The sequence below is a fragment of the Rhinopithecus bieti genome, unplaced genomic scaffold (assembly GCF_001698545.2).
Source record: "Rhinopithecus bieti isolate Rb0 unplaced genomic scaffold, ASM169854v2 scaffold_19018, whole genome shotgun sequence".
Lineage (NCBI taxonomy): Eukaryota > Metazoa > Chordata > Mammalia > Primates > Cercopithecidae > Rhinopithecus > Rhinopithecus bieti.
Window position 1 is genome coordinate 1,764,926 of NW_016809658.1, and position 20,239 is coordinate 1,785,164.

Here is a 20,239-nt window from a genome sequence, read left to right on the forward strand (position 1 = left end):
TTTTTTTTTTTTTTTGAGATGGAGTTTTGCTCGTTGCCCAGGCTGGAGTGCGTGATCTCAGCGCGCTACAACCTCTGCCTCCCAGGTTCAAGTGATTCTCCTGCCTCAGCCTCCCGAGTAGCTGGGATTACAGGTGCCCGCCACCACACCCAGCTGATTTTTGTATTTTTAGTAGAGGCGGGGTTTCACCGTGTTGGCCAGGCTGATCTCAAACTCCTGACCTCTGGTGATCCACTGCACCTGGGCCTGTTCATGTTTTTTAAAGCTTGATGGTTGCTCTGAAATAGAGTTGTTGAATTTTTTTTTGAAACTCCTCTTTTGCCCAGGCTGAGCTCACTGCAACCTCCACCTCCTGAGTTCAGGCAATTCTCATGGGTCAGCCTCCCGAGTAGCTGGGATTAAAGCTGCCCACGATCACGCCTGGCTAATTTTAGTATTTTTAGTAGAGACGGGGTTTCACCATGTTGGCCAGGCTGGTCTGGAACTTCTGACCTCAGGCGCGAGCCACTACGCCTGGCCTGTGTTGTTGATCTTTAAGGTGATACTTCAGACAACATCTGAGGCCCAGTACAGTCCTTTACTGTAACTGGGTCCAGTAAGGCGAATTCAGAGAATGTTTTTGAGTGTTCACCGGATGCCTGGCATGGTGCTCAGGGAGATTGGTACGTTAAGTCCAGTTGTTGTGTTGAAACTTGTTTAAAAACCTCCGTGCTAAATCCCAGCTACTCAGGAGGCTGAGGCCTGAGAATCACTTGAACCCTGGAGGCAGAGGTTGCAGTGAGTGGAGATTGAGCCACTGCACTCCAGTCTGGGCGACAGAGTGAGACTCTGCAATAACAACAACATCCCCCAAAAAACCAACCTACTATGGTAGTATCAATGCTGTGATAGTCTTGCTATCTTAATACATGTAAATTCTTAACATATACTCATTGTTAATGTTCGGTGTTTAGTATTCTTAAGAATATTTGGTGCTGGGTGCGGTGGCTCACGCCTGTAATCCCAGCACTTTGGGAGGCTGAGGCGGGCGGATTACCTAAGGTCAGGAGTTTGAGACCAGCCTGGCCAACATGGTGAAATTCCTGTCTTTACTAGAAATACAAAAATTAGCTGGGCGTGGTGGCACATGCCTGTAATCCCAGCTACTTCAGAGGATGATGCAGGAGAATTGCTTGAACCTGGGAGGTGGAGGCTGCAGTGACCTGAGATTGCTTCAGTGCACTCCAGCCTGGGCGACAGAGTGAGACTCTTGTCTCAAAACAACAAAATATTTGGGGCCGGGCACGGTGGCTCACATCTGTAATCCCAGCACTTTGGGAGGCCAAGGTGGGTAGATCACTTGAGGTCAGGAGTTGGAGACCAGCCTGACCAACATGGTGAAACCCTGTCTTTACTAAAAATGCAAAAATTAGCCTGAGCAACAGAGCAAGACTCTGTCTCAAAAAAAAGAAAAAAGAATATTTGGTTTAATTAAGAAGGAACCTTATCAGTAGTAGTAAAGTCAGTCAGCCAGCTGAATTGCCACGTACAAATTGTTGGTATTAGGTATCATTTATTAAGGATAGTATTCTACAATAGCGATCTTTTTAAAAATTTTAAAATCTCAAACTGGGAAGGATGTCTAGTTCATTCTGTGCTTCAGTCCCGTCTTCTGATTTACTTGTTTAAAAGCTTTTTGTTTTCTTCTCTGACTTCTGTTTTGCTGCTGATAATTAAAGACAATAAGTATAACAATAAGTGTAATATGGTAGTTTGCTAAAACCAAAACAATGTTTTAAGTAATCCATATCATTATGTAAACCTATGTAATAGTTAAATATTCACAAAGATAATCACTTATGGAAGTTTTATATCCTCTCTTCTTTGGCAGTACAATTAAAATGAAAAAAATAAAAGTTTTATATCTTGTTTATATGTACATAATTTTAATCTAAATTGTGACGTGGTTTTCATTTTAGCATTTTTTGAAAAGTAAATCAAAAAGGACAAATACAAAATCACGTGTATCTTCTACAAAGACAATATGTAAATTCTAAGGTTTTTGTCCTTTTGAAATTGCTTAAAAGAATGCATAGAACTGGTCTGAGTTGGAAAGGATCTATGAGGAATTTCCTTGGAGACCATGGATGAATAATACGTTGTCTTAGTTCCATGAAGGAATCTCTGGGGTAGTTTTTGAGTTAGGCCTGGCAATGTTAGAGATACATAAAGCGAGCCTTGTTTTATTGCCGGGCGCGGTGGCTCACACCTGTAATCTCAGGACTTTGGGAGACTGAGGCGGGCAGATCATGAGGCCAGGAGATTGAGACCGTCCTGGCCAACATGGTGAAATCCTGTCTCTACTAAAAATAACAAAAATTAGCTGTGCATGGTGGTGCATGCCTGTATTCCCAGCTACTTGGGAGGCTGAGGTAGAGGAATCACTTGAACCAAGGAGGCAGAGGTTGCAGTGAGCCAAGATCGCGCCACTGTACTCCAGCCTGGTGACAGAGCAAGACTCCGTCTCAAAAAAAAAAAAAAAGCCTGGTTTTCAATGGTTCTGAAAAATGCTTTAATACAAGTGTAGAATGTTGGTCAAGTTTTACACTTAAACAGCCTGTGAATTTACCACATTTCTAGTTTAAAATATAATAAGGGCTTTCAGAAGTTAAATGAACATTGTTTTGAGGGGAGAATTCAAACTGGATGCTAGAGAAGAATCATGAAAACCCCTTCATTGAAGGAGTGCTATGAAATTATTTGATCTTGGAATTTTTTTTTTTTTTTCTCATTTTGAGACAGTTTCATTCTTATCGCCCAGGCTGGAGCTGGAGTGCAGCGGCGCAATCTCGGTTTACTGCAACCTTTGCCTCCTGGGTTCAAACAGTTCTTCTGCCTCAGCCTCCTGAGTAGCTGGGATTACAGGCACCCACCACCATGCCTGGCTAATTTTTGTATTTTTAATAGAGACGGGGTTTCACTGTGTTGGTCAGACTGGTCTTGAACTCCTGACCTCAAGTGAACTGCCTGCCTTGGCCTCCCAAAGTGTTGGGATTACAGGTGTGAGCCACTGCGCCTGGCCTGATCTTAGAATTTGAAGGAGAGACTAATATTTCACGGGTAAAAACAATGAAAAGTTACCTTTCTGTAATCTAATACTGTAGAGGAGTGGGATTTATTTAGAATGTTTTAAGTATCTTGGGCAGTCCAAGAGTGCATATCACTTACTTTTCTTTTCCTTCTTTCCTTTTAAGTGGAAGTTCACTGATGTTAGAGATCATAGGTGGCATTGCCTACTTTTTACATATTCTGTCATGTTTAGTGATCTGTCAGAAGGGCTGCAGCTGTTCGCAGTTTTGGCTTAAGCCATGCATGGGCTTTATAGGAGATGTAGTCTTCACAGTGAATTGTTATTTGTAGCTGTGTTTTTGTTGTTTATAGCTTACAATAATGCAGTATGCTTTTTATTAACATCATTTTCTTTTCCTTTTTGCAGTGATTATTTATTCAAGTTACTTCTGATTGGCGACTCTGGGGTTGGAAAGTCTTGCCTTCTTCTTAGGTTTGCAGTAAGTTGAAATTGAAATGCCTTTACAATTAACGGTACACTTAATGCTATGTATGTTTTCTAGGTAGACAAAAAAAAGTTTTATTCAGAATAAGTTAATTATTCCAGAATTTATATATTTAAGGACTCCAAATATACATCCCCAGTGGTATGTTGGACTGTTAAATAAAAAAATATTGTTGCTCTTAAATTCAGTGAAGTATGGTTTTAAAGTCATAATGTCTAATTTGGTCAGAGTCAAACAGTAGTTCCAATATAGGCACCAAGTTAAAGGGGTAGTTGTTGGCCTGTGTTGAAAGTGACTTGATGAAAATAAATCTTAAAGTTAACTTTGGTAGAATAAAAAGAAAAAGCAGAGCCAGGTGGTGCAGTGGCTCATGCCTGCAATCTCAGCTACTCAGGATGCTGGGGGTGGAAGGATCACTTGAGGCCAGGAGTTTGAGACCAACCTGGGCAACATAGCATGACTCTGTCTCTGAAAGAAAAAAAAAAGTTAAAAAGTAGAGTCCTGGACAAACTGTTGGCCAGTGGCATAGTTCTAAATGTTCTAAATGCTGAAGCTGACAGATAAAGGACTTCAGACTTAGCAGAATTCACAGTGTCCTTCATAGTCTTTATCAACTACCTTTACATTTAGCATGTTTCCTGGGCAGGCGTGGTGGCTCACGCCTATAATCCCAGCACTTTGGGAGGCCGAGATGGGCGGATCACAAGGTCAAGAGATCGAGACCATCCTGGCCAACATGGTGTGAAACCCCGTCTCTACTAAAAATACAAAATATTAGCTGGGCATGGGGGTACATGCCTGTAGTCCCAGCTACTTGGGAGGCTGAGGCAGGAAAATCACTTGAACCCAGGAGGCGGAGGTTGCAGTGAGCCGAGATTGCGCCGCTGCACTCCAGCTTGGCAACAGAGCGAGACTCTCTCAAAAAAAAAACCAAACATATATATATATATATGTGTATATATATAAATTACCACGTTTCCCTTCTTACTGTCTAGATCATTGTTTCTCAGAGCATGGACCAAAGACTCCTGGGGGTTACCAAGACCCTCTCCGGTAGCCCATGAGGTCAAAATATCCTAATAATACTAAGACATCCCAGGCTTAAACCATTCTCCCACCTCAGCCTCCTAAGTGGCTGGGACCACAGGCATGCGCCATCATGCCTGGCTAATTTTTGTATTTTTTGTAGCGACAGAGTCTCACTTTGCTGCCCAGGCTGGTCTCGAACTTCTGAGCTCAAGTGATCCACATGTCTCAGTCTCCCAAAGTGCTGGAGAAAGCACTTCTTACTGCATACTGGCTAGTGTGTTGGTTATTTTGGAAAAAAGAAAAGCATTTATAGTTTTTTGAGTTGTAAGCTGAGCTAACTGCTTTATTTTTTTCCATGGAACCCCTTTTTTTTTTTTTTTTTTTTTTTTGAGATGGAATATTGCTTTGTTGCCCAGGCTGGAGTGCAATGGCGTGCTCTTGGCTCACTGCAACCTCTCCGCCTTCCGGGTTCAAGCAATTCTTCTGCCTCAGCCTCCCAAGCAGCTGGGATTATGGGCACCAAGGCCAGCTAGTTTTTGTATTTTTAGTAGAGATGGGGTTTTACCATGTTGGCCAGGCTGATCTTGAACTCCTGGCCTCAGGTGATCTCGACTGCCTCAGCCTCCCAAAAGTGCTGGGATTACAGGCCGTGAGCCACCCACGCCGGGCTGGGCTGGAGTGCAGCCGGATCTCACTCATCGCAAGCTCCGCCTCCCGGGTTTATATGCTATTCTCCTGGCCTCAGCCTCCCGAGTAGCTGGACTACAGGCGCCCCGCCACCTCGCCCGGCTAGTTTTTGTATTTTTTAGTAGAAGACGGGTTTCACCATGTAAGCCCGGATGGTCTTGGATCTCCTGACCTCGTGACCGCCCTCTGGCCCTCCAAAGTGCTGGGATTACAGGCTTGAGCCACGTGCCCCGGCCTTTTTTTTTTTTTTTTTTTTTTTTTAAACTTGAGAGAACAGCTAACAGACAAATTAGATTAGAATTGTACATAATTGGCTGTTTGACATATTTTCTCAGATGAACTGTGATAGTCATTTCAAGGGAAGTAGCTGCAAGCATTTGTTGGCTGAAATAAAATTTAAGTTTACAATGGAAAATTAGAATTTGAAAAAACTTAACAGTTTACCTCTTGACAGTATCCTAAATACATATGACTTTTCTGATGAGTGCCGATATTAATGAAGGTTATTTAAAAAATGTTAAATAATGTATAATTCTTTTTATATAACAGTTAAAAATAAAACCATGAAGTACTAGAATAAAACATAGGTGGCTCTTTAATCTTGGTGTGTGAAGGTATTTTCTAAAATAAGAAAAAATCAAAGAAAGAAATCACTGCTACATTTGATTGTATTAAAATTAATTTGTTGTGGGCACAAAAATGTTAGAAAACTGATGGCACTAGCAAATAAATATATATGAAGATTGGTATTCTCAATATGTAAAGCACATTTGCACATCAATAAGAAAAGAATATTTGTCCTAATGGAAGTAGTGGCAAATACATCAGCAGTCAGTTGAAAAAAGAAGTAATACAAATTGCCAGTTGGGTGTGGTGGCTCATGCCTGTAATCCCAGCATTTTGGGAGGCTGAGGCTGGTGGATCACCTGAGGTCAGGAGTTCGAGACCAGCCTGACCAACATGGAGAAACCCCGTGTCTACTAAAAATACAAAATTGGCCGGGTGTGGTGGCGTATGCCTGTAATCCCAGCTACTCTGGAGGCTGAGGCAGGAGAATTGCTTGAACCCGGGAGGCGGAGGTTGTGGTGAGCTGAGATTGCACCATTGCACTCCAGCCTGGGCAACAAGAGCGAAACTCTGTCTCAAAAAAAAAAAAAAGAAGTAACACAAATTGCCAATAAACATGAAAAAAAAGCTCAATTTTGTTTGTAATTAAAGGACTTTAAGTTAAAATTAGGTATTTAATTTTTATTAAATTGGCAACTATTAAAATTAAGAATAATTCTTAAGCAACACTCAGTAGGTGGGAAGAATCTAGCTATAGCCTGAGGTGTTTGTGCTTCAAGGAAAACCCTGTCTGGGATGCCCATTGCTTGAAGTCAGAGGTTTTCCGGTACTGCCTACATAGTAGGATACCTGGAAAGTATTTTTTAAATGCTGATCCCTATATCCTCAAAATATTAATAGAGACAGTTGTGGTGAGGACTATAATAAAGAAATGTGCAATAAGTTTTGGGGGCACAGAGGGAAGAATCTATTGGCTGAGGAGTTGAAGAAATTGGGCACTCAGTATTGGCTGAGCTCAAAATCAGATGAATAAATGCCATATGACGTTGGTGCTGGGGAGTAAGTAGGGTTATGCAGAAAGAGATAACTGAGGCTTTTGGGCAGAAGGAATAGTAACGGCTCAGAGGCATGGGAGTTAAGGTCATTTAGGGATTTATAAGAATTCAGTATTTCTTTTTTTTTTTGAGATGGAGTCTAGTTCTGTCGTCCAGGTTGGAGTACAGTGGCACGATCTCGGCTCACTGCAACCTCCACCTCCTGGGTTCAAGTGATTCTCCTGCCTCAGCCTCCTGAGTAGCTGGGATTACAGGCACCCGCCACCACACCCAGCTCATTTTTTGTATTTTTAGTAGAGATGGGGTTTCACCATCTTGGCCAGGCTGATGTCGAACTCCTGTCCTTGTGATCCACTCACCTCAGCCTCCCAAAGTGCTGGTATTACAGGCGTGAGCCACCATGCCCCGCCCATATTTCTAAAAATGTTTTCTGTAAAATGACATTGCCATTATCAACCTATAAAATACATTTTCCATTGGTTGTTTTGTTGGTTAGTCTTTTAATCTAGAGTTTTATAACTTACCATATATATATACATATATAAATATATATATATATATATATTTTTTTGGAGATGAAGTCTCGCTCTGTCACCCAGGCTGGAGTGCAGTGGTGTGATTTCAGCTCACTGCAAGCTCCGCCTCCCGGGTTCATGCCGTTCTTCTGCCTCAGGCTCCCAAGTAGCTGGGCCTATAGTCGCCTGTCACCACACCTGGCTAATTTTTTGTATTTTTAGTAGAGATGGGGTTTTACCATGTTAGCCAGGATGGTCTCGATCTCCTGACCTTGTGATCCGCCCGCCTTGGTCTCCCAAAGTGCTGGGATTACAGGCGTGAGGCACCGCGCCTGGCCTTTATTTATATATTTTTTTATGCCATTGACTTTTTGCAGAAACTGGAGCACTTGTCCTGTAGATTGTCCAGTATTTTTGATTTGTTATTTTGCTTCCTTGTGATGTCCTTATGCTTATTCGTTTATCCCTCTTTCTGTAATTAGAAGACCTAGAACTGCACTATCCTTAGAGTGACTACTAGCTCTTTGTAGCTATTTAAATTTAAATTAATTAAAACTGAAAAAGTTTGGTGGCTCACACCTGTAATCCCAGCACTTTGGGAGGCCAAGGTGGGAGGATTGCTTGAGTGCAGGAGTTCAAGGCTTCAGTGAGCTGTGATTGTACTCTAGCTTGGGAGACATCGAGACCCTGTCCCGTTAAGGGGAAAATAATAGAAAACAATCAAAAATTTAGTTTCTTGTTTCACAAGCCACATAGGGCTAATGGCTGCCATATTGGCTAGCACAGCTTATAGAACCTTTCCATTGTACAGAAAGTTCTGTTTGGCAGTGCTGTTCTCATTAGACTTGATTCGATTAAGGTCCATCTTTGTTGACAGAATACTTCTTAGGTGGTGCCTTGTGGTTCACATGATAGCCTGGTCTGTTCATTCATATAACTTTTCACAAGAAATATTTTTATTCCATTCTTAATAAAATTTCATGGCAAGTACTTGCGAGAAGCAGTTACAATTTTAAAAGTTTAACATTGGGTTAAAAAATTGACAGGAAACATACATTCACAGGAAAGCTTGTGCACAAATGTTCATAGCTGCATTATTCATAATAGCCAAAAAGTGGAAACAACCCAAATCAATTTATGAATAGATAAAATGTGGTATATTTGTACATGTAATATTATTCAGCCAATAAAATGGGCCAGTCATGTTGGCTCACACCTGTAATCCCAGCACTTTGAGAGGATGAGGCAGGGGGATCACTTGAGGCCAGGAGTTTGAGACCAGCCTGACCATCATCACAAACCCCATCTCTACTAAACATACATAAATTAGGCAGGTGTGGTGATGCATGCCTGTAGTCCCAACTACTCAGGTGGCTGAGTCATGAGGATCGCTTGAACCTGGGAGACAGAAGTTGCAGTGAGCTGAGATCATGACAGTGCACTCCAGCCTGGGCAACAGAGCAACACCCTGCCTCAAAAAAAAAAAAAAAGAATGAAGTAATAAAGTACTGTTACATGGTATATAACATGGATGAACCTTGAAAAATGTTCTGCTAAATGAAGGAAGGCAGACACAGAGGGCCAGATATTTTATGATTCCATTTATACAAAATGTCCAAAATTGGCAAATCTAAAGAGACAGAAAGTAGATCAGTGGTTGCCAGGGTGTGAAGACGGGTTCTTTCTGGAGCGGGTACAGGGTTCTTTCTGGAGTGATGAAAATATCCTGGCATTCATGGTTGTAGCTCGCAACCTTGTGAATGTATAAGAACCACTGAATTGTCCACTTCAGAAAGGTGACTTTTATGTGATGTGCATTATGTCTAAAAAAAAAAAAAAAAAAAAAAAAAATCATTAACTAGGAAGCAAGATTGACTTCTAAGAAAAAGTCCATAATAGTGGAGTGAAATGATTGTTGTTTTGTGGTGAATAAATTGGGTAGGTGGGTCACAAGAGTTTTGCTGATTAGTGATTAGAAAAATTATTCATAATCATTGAAAATATAAAATGTTTTTCTATATGATGTATGTAAAGAATTTGGCAAGAGATGATGTTTGGAAAAAATAAAGAATGGCTATTGTAGAGATCTTAAGGAAAGAAGAAACTACAATTAAGTAGTGGTTTGTAATCAGAATATGAAGAAAGTACTGTAAGTGGATGGAGTGACTGTTGTCAGCATGTTGTACTTTATACATTTCATTCATAAACTTGGACTGTAGATAAAAGTAAACATGATTTTTTTTATTTACTCTTGAACAACAGTTTTTTTTTTTCACTTAGATTTGCATCTGCTCCACTGAACAATACATTTAATTGTTAATTATTTCCCCCTTCAGGATGATACATATACAGAAAGCTACATCAGCACAATTGGTGTGGATTTCAAAATAAGAACTATAGAGTTAGACGGGAAAACAATCAAGCTTCAAATAGTAAGTGACTTTTGGCTAGTAATTTTTTTGGAATTTATTTTGGCAAATTTGTAATGTATTATTTTGTGCATATTTAATATGCAAACAATTGAATGTAAAATGTCTTAAGAATCATGTACTTAAGATAGAATAGTAGAATAAGAATTATTTAGATTAAAAATAATGTTTTCAAGATTACTTAAGCCTCACTGAATTTTCTGTTCATGAAGCAGAGAAACTCATGTTTTAAGTCAAACTTGGTCCTCATCTTTTATCAGTGGAAATCTAAGTTCAAGTTTACCTTGTCCTACAGTGCAAATGTTACAGACCATTTTTGTTTGTCTTTTACTGTGCTAAGTGCATGAACATTAAAGGAACCCTAGGAAGAGATTCTTCATATGTGGCTCATTTGAAGAGAAGTACTTACGTAGTTCTGTTTTAAGTATTTTTATTAGATAGTGTGCACCAACTCTGTAGAAACACAGAATTTTGTTGGAAAGGAACTTAGTTTTTGTAACATGTTCATTTTACTGCTCAAAAAAATAAATGCTGAAAGATTTAATGACTTGCCTACAGTTACTGGTAGAACCAAGTGACCGAAGCTCTGTCTTCAATATTTTGTGTGTCTGTGCCATCCTATCCCCCTTATCCATCTTTATACCCCCAGCCCCCAATTAAATATAGGCAGGTATAATAGTTCAGTTGTGCCTCTTCAGTATGGGTCTGAGTCCTGTCAGTGTGAACATATCTGTGGTCTTTTAAAAAATAAATCTCTCAGTAGTTTTCAGAGTAGGCTATTAGCAAGAAGTAGGCTGTATAAACACAGGAAACCAGTGACTGCCCCTTTTCATGGAATTGATGACACATGGAACTGGAAGGAGTCCTGTATTAGGAGCCAGAAGACTTAGATTTGTTGTCTTGGATCTCGTGTTTACTTGATAGAGAATCATGGGTTTGTGTCTTGGGGGAAAAGGCCAAACCCTGAGACCCAGTTACGTTTCTAAAGTGAGTGGGATGACACCTGATTTACTAATTTATAAGGTAGTTGTGAGAACCAAATCTAATAGCTTTATGTATGTGACAATACATGTGAAAGCCCTTTGTAAACTTTTGGGCAGTATATAGATACTACTTATGATATGACATGCCCAGATAAATGGGTGTTTGATAGGTTAAGTTGCTTCTTTTCCTTATATGATTCTGATGAGGAAAAGAAGGTACGTTACAAAAGATAGGTGGATGTGGGTATTGATATAAGTAAATACACTTGATGTGTCAAATTAGGACTTGCAAGGATTTTGTTTTCAGAAATAGCTTGAAATACTTTCAGTGAACAAATTACCCTCCATATTTTTTCCCGCTATATAAGTACATTGTCAACTTTTTATTTGGCACCATAAAGAGTACATAAAGATCTACCCAAAACTGTACTTTAAAGTACTGGTATGGAATACTTGTATTATGTGTGATCATTGGCATTCATAAGATTTGGGTGTGTATTTGTGTGTGAAACATTCGTATTTTGTTACTTTCCTGTGGCTGGAGGGGATCTTACAGGACACTCTTTGTCTTTCATCTTTAATAGGAATTTCTTTTCCATGCCTGAAGGCCTCATTTTGAACATTTTGTTTGTTTGTGTTTGTTTTTTTATTTTTTGAGATATAGTATGGCTCTGTCTCCCAGGCTGGAGTGCAGTGGCGCAATTTCAGCTCACTGCAACCTCCGCCTCCTGGGTTCAAGTGATTCTCCTGCCTCAGCCTCCCTAATAGCTGGGATTACATGTGTGTACCACCATGCCCGGACAATTTTAGATGGAGTCTCGCTCTGTCACCCAGGCTAGACTGCAGTGGTGTGATCTTGGCTCACTGCAACCTCCTTCTCCCAGGTTCAAGTGATTCTTTTGCCTCAGCCTCCTGAGTAGCTGGGATTATAGGTGTGCGCCACCACGCCCTGCTAATTTTTTGTATTTTTAGTAGAGACAGGGTTTCACCATGTTGGTTAGGCTGGTCTCGAACTCCTGACCTCATGATCTGCCTGCCTCAGCTTCCCAAAGTGCTGGAATTACAGGCATGAGCCACTGTGCCCGGCTTTCGGATAAGTTTTGTATTTTTCATAGAGATGGGGTTTTGCCATGTTGGCCAGGCTGGTCTCAAACTCCTTACCTCAAGTGATCCACCCATCTTGGCCTCCCAAAGTGCTGGGATTATAGGCGTGAGCCACCACGCCTGGCTTTTGAACATTTTAAGAAGCTTACCATTTTTTCAAAGTAGCTAGTTCCATTTTATATGTAACTTTGGCCAGGCATGTTGGCTCACACCTGTAATCCCAGCACTTTGGGAGGGCTAGGTCAGAGAGTCACTTGAGGCCAGGAGTAAACATAGCTCCTGTGACCAACCTGATCAACATAGAGACTCCATCTCTACCAAAAAAAAAACCAAAAAAGCCAGGTGTGGTGGTCCATTCCTGTAGTCCTAACTCCCCAGGAGACTGCGGTGGGAGGAACGTTTGAGCCCAGAAGACTGCAGTGAGGCAAGATTGCACCATTGCACCCCAGCTTTGAGGACAGAGTGAGACCCTGTCTCAAAAACAAAATAAGGCTGGGCGCAGTGGCTGTCCAGGCGTCGTGGTTCACGCTTATAGTTCTAGCACTTTGGGAGGCCAAGGTCGGCAGATTGCCTGAGCTCAGGAGGTCTAAGACCAGCCTGAGCAACATGGCGAAACCTAATCTCTGCAAAATATACAGGAAAAAAACACAAAACCTCTAGTTGCCAGTTATTTTGATTATTTATTCCTAGCGATTCCTTTTTTTTTTTTTTTTGAGAGAAAATCTCACTTTGTCTCCCAGGCTGGAGTGCAGTGGCACTATCTCAGCTCACTGCATGATTCTTTTAGAGACATGTTAATTCTTTATATTGAGCTTAAACCTGTTTCCTTTTACTTCTGTCTCTTCTTATTCCTCTGCCTTGTGGAGCTGCCTGAATCAGATTAATTCCTCTTTTATTGGCAAGCCTGCCCTTCAGATTGATCTTATCACCACCTTTCTTCTACCTCTGAAGTTCCTTATTCTTTCCTGTAATGATATTTTCAGAACCTTGTGCAGTTTGGGTTATTCTTACATTTTATAAATGCCTTTTATTAAATTTGATTTCTTAAATCAAGTATGAGGTAAATCCTGTCTTAATTTGGAGCCTGAGTGAATTTCTCTCTTGAACTTCAAAGGCTCATGGCCCTTTCTTATTATTAATCAAAGACATAACCATTTGTTGTTTCAGTAGCCATATTATTTCTGGTTTGGGTCTTAAGGTTTTTGATTTGCTTGTTTTTAATTAAAAGAGGGGTCTTGGCTGCGTGCAGTTGCTCACCCCTGTAATCCCAGTACTTTGGGAGGCTCAGGCAGGCAGATCACTTGAGTTCATGAGTTCAACACCAGTATGGGCAACATGGCGAAATCCTGTCTCTACCAAAAACACAAAATTCAGCCAGGCATGGTGGTGTGTCCCTGTAGTCCAAGGTACTCAAGAGGTTAAGGTGGGAGGATTGCTTGAGCCTGGAAATGGAGGTTGCAGTGAGCCAAGGTCGTGCCATTTGCACTCTAGCCTGGGCAACAGAGCGAGACCCTGTTTCAAAAAAAAAAAAAGAGGGTCTTACTTTACACTTCTGTGACTGGTGTTTTAAAAATCTAAACAGGCCAGGCGCGGTGGCTCATGCCTATAATCCCAGCTCTTTGGGAGGATGAGGTGCGCAGATCACGGGGTCAGGAGTTCATTACCCACCTGGCCAACATAGTGAAGCCCCGTCTCTACTAAAAATACAAAAAAATTAGCTGGGCATGGTGGTTCGTGCCTGTAATCTCAGCTACTCGGGAGGCTATGTCAGGGGAATCGCTTGAACCCGGGAGGCGGAGATTGCAGTGAGCCAAGATCGTGCCATTGCACTCCAGCCTGGCGACAGAGCGAGACTCCATCTCAAAAAAAGAAAAAGAAAAAAATCTAAACACAAGATTTTACTTTTAATCCTATCTTTTCCTCTTGCTTGGCTTCAGTAATCCTTCAAGTTTTCTAGATCTTTTCAAAATCTTGATTCTGTTGATTTATATTTTAATTATCTTTTCCTTTCAGCTTTTCCTGTTCAGGTGTGACATCTGGGTCTTTAACTGAGTTTTGTTAGATTACAAAACATTCAGCAAGGTAGGGCAGGTACTGAGTCCAGTTGTACACCATGGAAAGCCTCTTTCTGTGATTGTTCATTCAAGAGGCTTTATGAAAAGGTCTACATTCCACTAGGCACTTGGAGGTTACAGAGGTGAATAAAACATAGCCCATTAGGAGGCAGACAGTGGGAGAGACGAACATGGGAAAAAGTTACTCTGATTATGAGGGGTAATGAGAATTACATATGAAGGAAAGTACTGTTAGTACTGTTAGGATTTAGAGTCAGGAAAGTTTTCAGAGTAGCAAGGAAACATCAGAAATTTTACTCTTTCTGCCAGGCATGGTGCATGTATTATTCTGTTCTCACACTGCCACAAGGAACTGACCAAAACTCTGTGATTTATTAAAAAAAAGGTTTAATTGACTCAGTTCTGCATGGCTGGGGAGGCCTCAGGAAACTTACCATGGCAGAAAGGGAAGCAGGCACGTCTTACATGGCAGGAGGTGAGAGAGTGTGTGAAGGAAGCGAAGGGTACTTCAGCCCCTTTTGAGACCATCAGATCTTGTGAGAATTCATTCACTATCACTTGAATGGGGGAAACCGTCGCCATAATCCAATCACTTCCCTCAGTCAACAAGTGGGGATTATAACTTGAGATGAGATTTGGGTGGGGACACAGAGCCAAACCGTATCAGTGCCTGTAGTCCCAGTTACTTAGGAGGCTGAGGCAGGAGGAACACTTGAGCCTGGGAGTTCAAGATCTGCCTGGGCAACATAGCAATACCTCCATTTAAAAAAAAAAAAAAGGAAATTTTACTTTTGGATGCCATTGCTTACTTTAGTCAGCTATCACTTCTTGTTGACTTTCAGTCAAAAAACAACAATTTTTCCTTCTATCTTTGTGGAAGGGGTTGGTGAGCAAGAAAGAAAAGGAAATTATTTTATTGAGCAGCTTCTATAGTCAGGCACATTTTACAAACATTAGTTCATTTTAAACCCCTTCAGCTGTTGTACAAGGTGAATACTATCTAGCATTTACAGATGAAGAAACTGTTAGGTGACTCTCCCTAATATTAAATAACCAGGAACCTAGATTTGATGTTTTGAAGTCAGGGTAGCTTGATTCTAGAGTTCATGCTTCCTCCAAGGATACACTGAAAGACTTTGAGCCTCTTTTTTTCTTCTTTTATTGAGACAGCGTCTGTCTCTGTTGCCCAGAGTGCAGTGGCATGATCTCAGCTCACTGCAACCTCTGCCTCCTGGGCTCAAGTGATTCTCCTGCCTCAGCCTCCCAAGTAGCTGTGACCACAGGCACACACCACCATACCTGGCTAATTTTTGGGTTTTCTAGTAAGAGACGAGGTTTCGCCATGTCATGAGACCAGCAGTGCCCAGGCTGGTCTCAAATTCCTGAGCTCAAGTGATCTGCCTGCCTTGGCCTCCCGAAGTGCTGAGATTACAGGTGTGAGCCACCGTGCCTGGCCTTGAGCCTCTTTATTGATTACTGTCTAACTAGTCTTCTGAGCTCCCAAGGCTTAGTAATTTGGACAGAAAAGGAAATAAAGCTGTGGTGATTTGTATTTTTGTTTATTTGCTTTTTTAGATTAACAATTATTGACATACTATTTGTCTTATTCTAGTAGTAGAGTATATTATAGACATTTGATATTTTACTCCAAAATGCTTCAGTATGCATCTCTATTTTGTTACCACATCAAATAGAACCGACATTAATTCCTTAATACCCAGCTCATCTTCCAGTTTACCCAAAATTGCAACTTGTTTTTAGCTCCATGTTGGCTGGGTCAGGAAAAGAAAGCGATTTCACTGAATACTACTGAACTTTTTTTTTTTTTAAGTTTTGTCATTTAAAACCTTAGTGAGGCTCAGTCCACGATCATTCCCCTTGTTAAAACCAAGGCTTTGTCTGGGCAGGGTGGCTCACGACTGTAATCCCAACACTTTGGGAGGTCAAGGCAGGTGGATCACATGAGGTCTGGAGTTTGAGACCAGCCTGGCCAACATGGGGAAACCCCGTCTCTACTAAAAATATAAAAATTAGCCGGGCGTAGTGGTGGGTGCCTGTAATCCCAGCTGTTCGGGAGGCTGAGGCAGGAGAATCACTTAAACCTGGGAGGCGGATGTTGTAGTGAGCCAAGATCACGCCATTGCACTCTAGCCTGGGAGACAGAACGAGACTCTGTCTCAAAAAAAACAAAAAACAAAAACAAACAAAAAACAAACCAAAGCTTTTACATCTAAAATTGAGTTTGTGTCTAGATATTTTAACTTTTTTTGTTTTGTTTTTTAAGAGATAGGGTCTTCCTCTGTCCCCTAGGTTGGAGCGCAGTGGCAAAATAATAGCTCACTGTAACCACAAACTCCTGGGCGTAAGCAGTCCTCCTGAATAGCTGCAACTACAGGTGTGCACCACCTTGCGCAACTAATTTTTTAAATTTAGTTGAGACAGGGTCTTGCTGTGTTGCATAGGTTGGTTTCCAACTTCTGGCCTCAAACGATCCTCCTGCTTTGGCCTCCCAAAGTGCTGGGATTACAGGCATGAGCCACTGCACCTGGCTAACAGTTTTCTCTTTTTTTTTGAGACAGAGGCTTGCTCTGTCACCCAGGCTGGAGTGCAGTGGCCAGATCTCAGCTCACTGCAAGCTCCGCCTCCCGGGTTTAAGCCATTCTCCTGCCTCAGCCTCCCGAGTAGCTGGGACTATAGGTGCCCGCCACCTCGCCTGGCTAGTTTTTTGTGTTTTTTAGTAGAGATGGGGTTTTACCGTGTTAGCTAGGATGGTCTAAGTCTCCTGACCTCGTGATTCGCCTGTCTCGGCCTCCCAAAGTGCTGGGATTACAGGCTTGAGCCACCGCGCTCGACCCCAACAGTTTTTTTAAACCCAGAACTATAATGCAATAATGTTAGCATTTGTTTTTGGAATTTGAGCCTAACTAGTTGAAATGCAGTTAAGTTGCTCTTAAAATACATTCTATAAAAGTGTTTGGAATCATCTTCCTTACATTGTTTTCTCTAGGATGAAGACAACACCTGGCCAGGCATGGTGGCTCGTGCCAGTAATGCCAGCACTTTGGGAGAATGAGTCAGGAGAATTGCTTGAGTCCAGGAATTTGAGACCAGCCTGGGCAATATAGCAAAACTCCGTCTCTACAAAAAAGAAAAAATTAGCTGAGTGTGGTGTCATGTGCCTATAGTCCCAGCTCCTCAGGAGGCTCAGGTGGGAGGATTGCTTGAGCTGGGGAGGTTGAGGCTGCAGTGAGCCATGATCATGCCACTGCACTCAGCCTGGATGACAGATCTGAGACCCTGCTTGAGAGGGGGAAGAAAAAGACACCTGCTTGGGATAATTAAAGTTCTGTATTGACTGGTAGTTACTTAAATTAGGTCCCTCCAGTGCTAATTTTATCATGGTAAAATGTGCAAGCAAGTGAGTTTGTCTTACATGGAAGAGTTCTGTGTTCAAGGGCTTTAGGCCAGTGACATTCCTAAACACGGTGCTAAAGGCGGTAGGGAATGTGAAAAGTATGACATACTTCCTGCTCTCAACAGCTTGTAATTTTAGTATTATCGTAAGCTCAGTTGTAGGTACTACCTTCTTTTCTGGACTTTCAGGTACTTATTACTGTGCAATTTAGTGGTATGAGTTGAGGACTAATGTTTCTATATCACATCCTGATAATCTCCATAGTTATGAAAACTAAACTATCGCCCCCCCCCCACTTTTCCTCAACTTTATTTTAATGGAATTGTTTGGATTTCTTGATTGTTTTGTAATAGTGGGACACAGCAGGCCAGGAAAGATTTCGAACAATCACCTCCAGTTATTACAGAGGAGCCCATGGCATCATAGTTGTGTATGATGTGACAGATCAGGTAAGTTCCAAGAGGAGATTGTGTTACAGTGACCAAGTAGGAAGTCATTATTCGATTAATGTAAGATTCATTCATTTACTACTTCGCATATAACCCATCAGTGTTAATTTTATGGCAGAAAACTTTGTCCACTCTCAAATATAAATGTGAATCACTTAAAAGACATTTGTTTTCCTGTAATAAATAGAACATTAGTAATAAGTTTTACATTTGCTTTCAAGGGATTCTGGTTGTATTTATTATCAACTAAATAACTGATCAAATAGCCAAGACTCTAACATATAGGCAAGAGTTTGTAGGGAATCGGGAGTTGCTTGGCTCATATTGTGTTCTTGGTGTTGTTAACAGGAATATGGCCTGGTAATTAGAACTTGTCCATCAGAATTGCCAGAAGTGGGATTTGGGGGTCTCTGCCTGTGGAGGATGTGGTTCAGAAAAAAAGGATTTGAATACGATAAGCTGTAGGAGGATCTTAGTATGAGAATGAGTATCTGAAGATCAGCTGTGAGAGAGGGCAGGGCGATGGAGGGAACAATGTGGGACAATGTGAAGCATGTGGTCCAGGGGCCGTAACTGTTTTTTTGTTATGATTATTTTTAATCAGAAACTGTCCTTTCTATCAAAGGACAGAAGAGAAACATTGAAAATTGGAATTGTTTTTCTTTTGGCAAATGTTAAATCTCACCTCTAATATGAAATCATAGCTAATTAGGAGATAACTTACATGTAAACATTTTGATTCAGTGCCATTAGAAGTGCTGGGTGGGTGATATCTGCAAGAGAAAAAAAATGATACTAGTTTAAAAAAAATCTCTAGTCATATTGCCGTGAAATACTTTTAAATGAAAACTTTCCTCCTCTAAATATGACTGTGGATAAGAAAATGAGTATATTTAATAACATTTTGACATGTCTAGTAGTAACAGTAGGTCATCTTATTCATAAGCCAAAATTTTATCAAATTTCAAGCCGGGTGCAGTGGCTCACGCCTGTAATCCCCGTACTTTGGGAGGCCAAGGCGGGTGGATCCCCTGAGGTCAGGAGTTAGAGACCAGGCTGGCCAACATGGCAAAAACCCATCGCTACTAAAAATACAAAAATTAGGCCCGGCGCGGTGGCTCAAGCCTGTAATCCCAGCACTTTGGGAGGCCGAGACGGGCGGATCATGAGGTCAGGAGATTGAGACCATCCTGGCTAACACGGTGAAACCCCGTCTCTACTAAAAAATACAAAAAAACCTAGCCGGGCGAGGTGGCGGGCACCTGTAATCCCAGCTACTGGGGAGGCTGAGGTAGGAGAATGGCGTAAACCTAGGAGGCGGAGCTTGCAGTGAGCTGAGATCCGGCCACTGCACTCCAGCCTGGGTAACAGAGCGAGACTCCGTCTCAAAAAAAAAAAAACAATAAACAAAAACAAACAACAACAAAAAATTAGCCAGGCGTGGGGGTGCGTGTCTGTAATCCTAGCAGTCACTTGGGAGGCTGAGACAGGAGAATCACTTGAGCCCAGGAGGCAGAGGTTGCAGTGAGCCGAGATTGTGCCATTGTACTCCAGCCTGGATGACAGAACAAGACTTTGTCTCCAAAAAAACAAAAAAATTATCAAATTTCAAAACCAGGTTTTGTAGTACATTTAAATTGCATATTCCAAAGCAGTTGGGTTTGCCTGAGTTGCAGTTTAATATTAAGCTGTATTTCCCTTTCAAATAAGGTATTTTCATCGTTAAGCCTGTAAATTCTAGTTTGTCATCATTTAGATGTTTACAGTCATTTTAATATATCTGTTTACGGCCAGCCACAGTGGCTAACACCTGTAAACTCAGCATTTTTGAGGCCAAGGTGGGCCGCTTGTTTGAGCTCAGGAGTTTGAGACCAGCCTGGGCAACATAGTGAAACCCCATCTATACAAAAAATCCAAAAAAAATAGCCAGGTGTGGTGGCATGTGCCTGTAGTCCCAGCTATCCCAGAGGCTGAAGCGGGAGGATGGCTTGAGCTTGGGAGGTCGAGGGTGCATTGAGTTGTGATTGTGCCACTGCGCCCCGGCCTAGGTGACAGAGCAAGACCCTGTCTCAAAAAAAAAAAAAATCCCTTCACTCCTTAGCAGTGGTTATTTTGTAATTAGAGTTGTCTCACTAGCTCTTTGTTATTTGTCTGTTAGGTCAGGAAGGTTGTTTCCATTTATTCCAGAACCATATTATCAAACTTTCAAATGTCTTTTTAGGAGTCCTTCAATAATGTTAAACAGTGGCTGCAGGAAATAGATCGTTATGCCAGTGAAAATGTCAACAAATTGTTGGTAGGGAACAAATGTGATCTGACCACAAAGAAAGTAGTAGACTACACAACAGCAAAGGTATGTTTAAAGTTTAATTTTCAT

At 41.4% G+C, this 20,239-nt stretch overlaps 1 protein-coding gene across 1 annotated transcript in view; it reads left to right on the forward strand.

The window, feature by feature from the left end:
- Positions 1 to 20,239, forward strand: part of RAB1A (RAB1A, member RAS oncogene family) — a 45,899-nt gene that overhangs the window by 25,227 nt on the left and 433 nt on the right. Inside the window, exons 2-5 of the mRNA XM_017890026.1 lie at positions 3,476 to 3,548; positions 9,744 to 9,839; positions 17,767 to 17,862; positions 20,084 to 20,215. Coding sequence (XP_017745515.1) covers positions 3,476 to 3,548; positions 9,744 to 9,839; positions 17,767 to 17,862; positions 20,084 to 20,215 — 397 coding nt within the window. The remainder of the gene's footprint in view (positions 1 to 3,475; positions 3,549 to 9,743; positions 9,840 to 17,766; positions 17,863 to 20,083; positions 20,216 to 20,239) is intronic.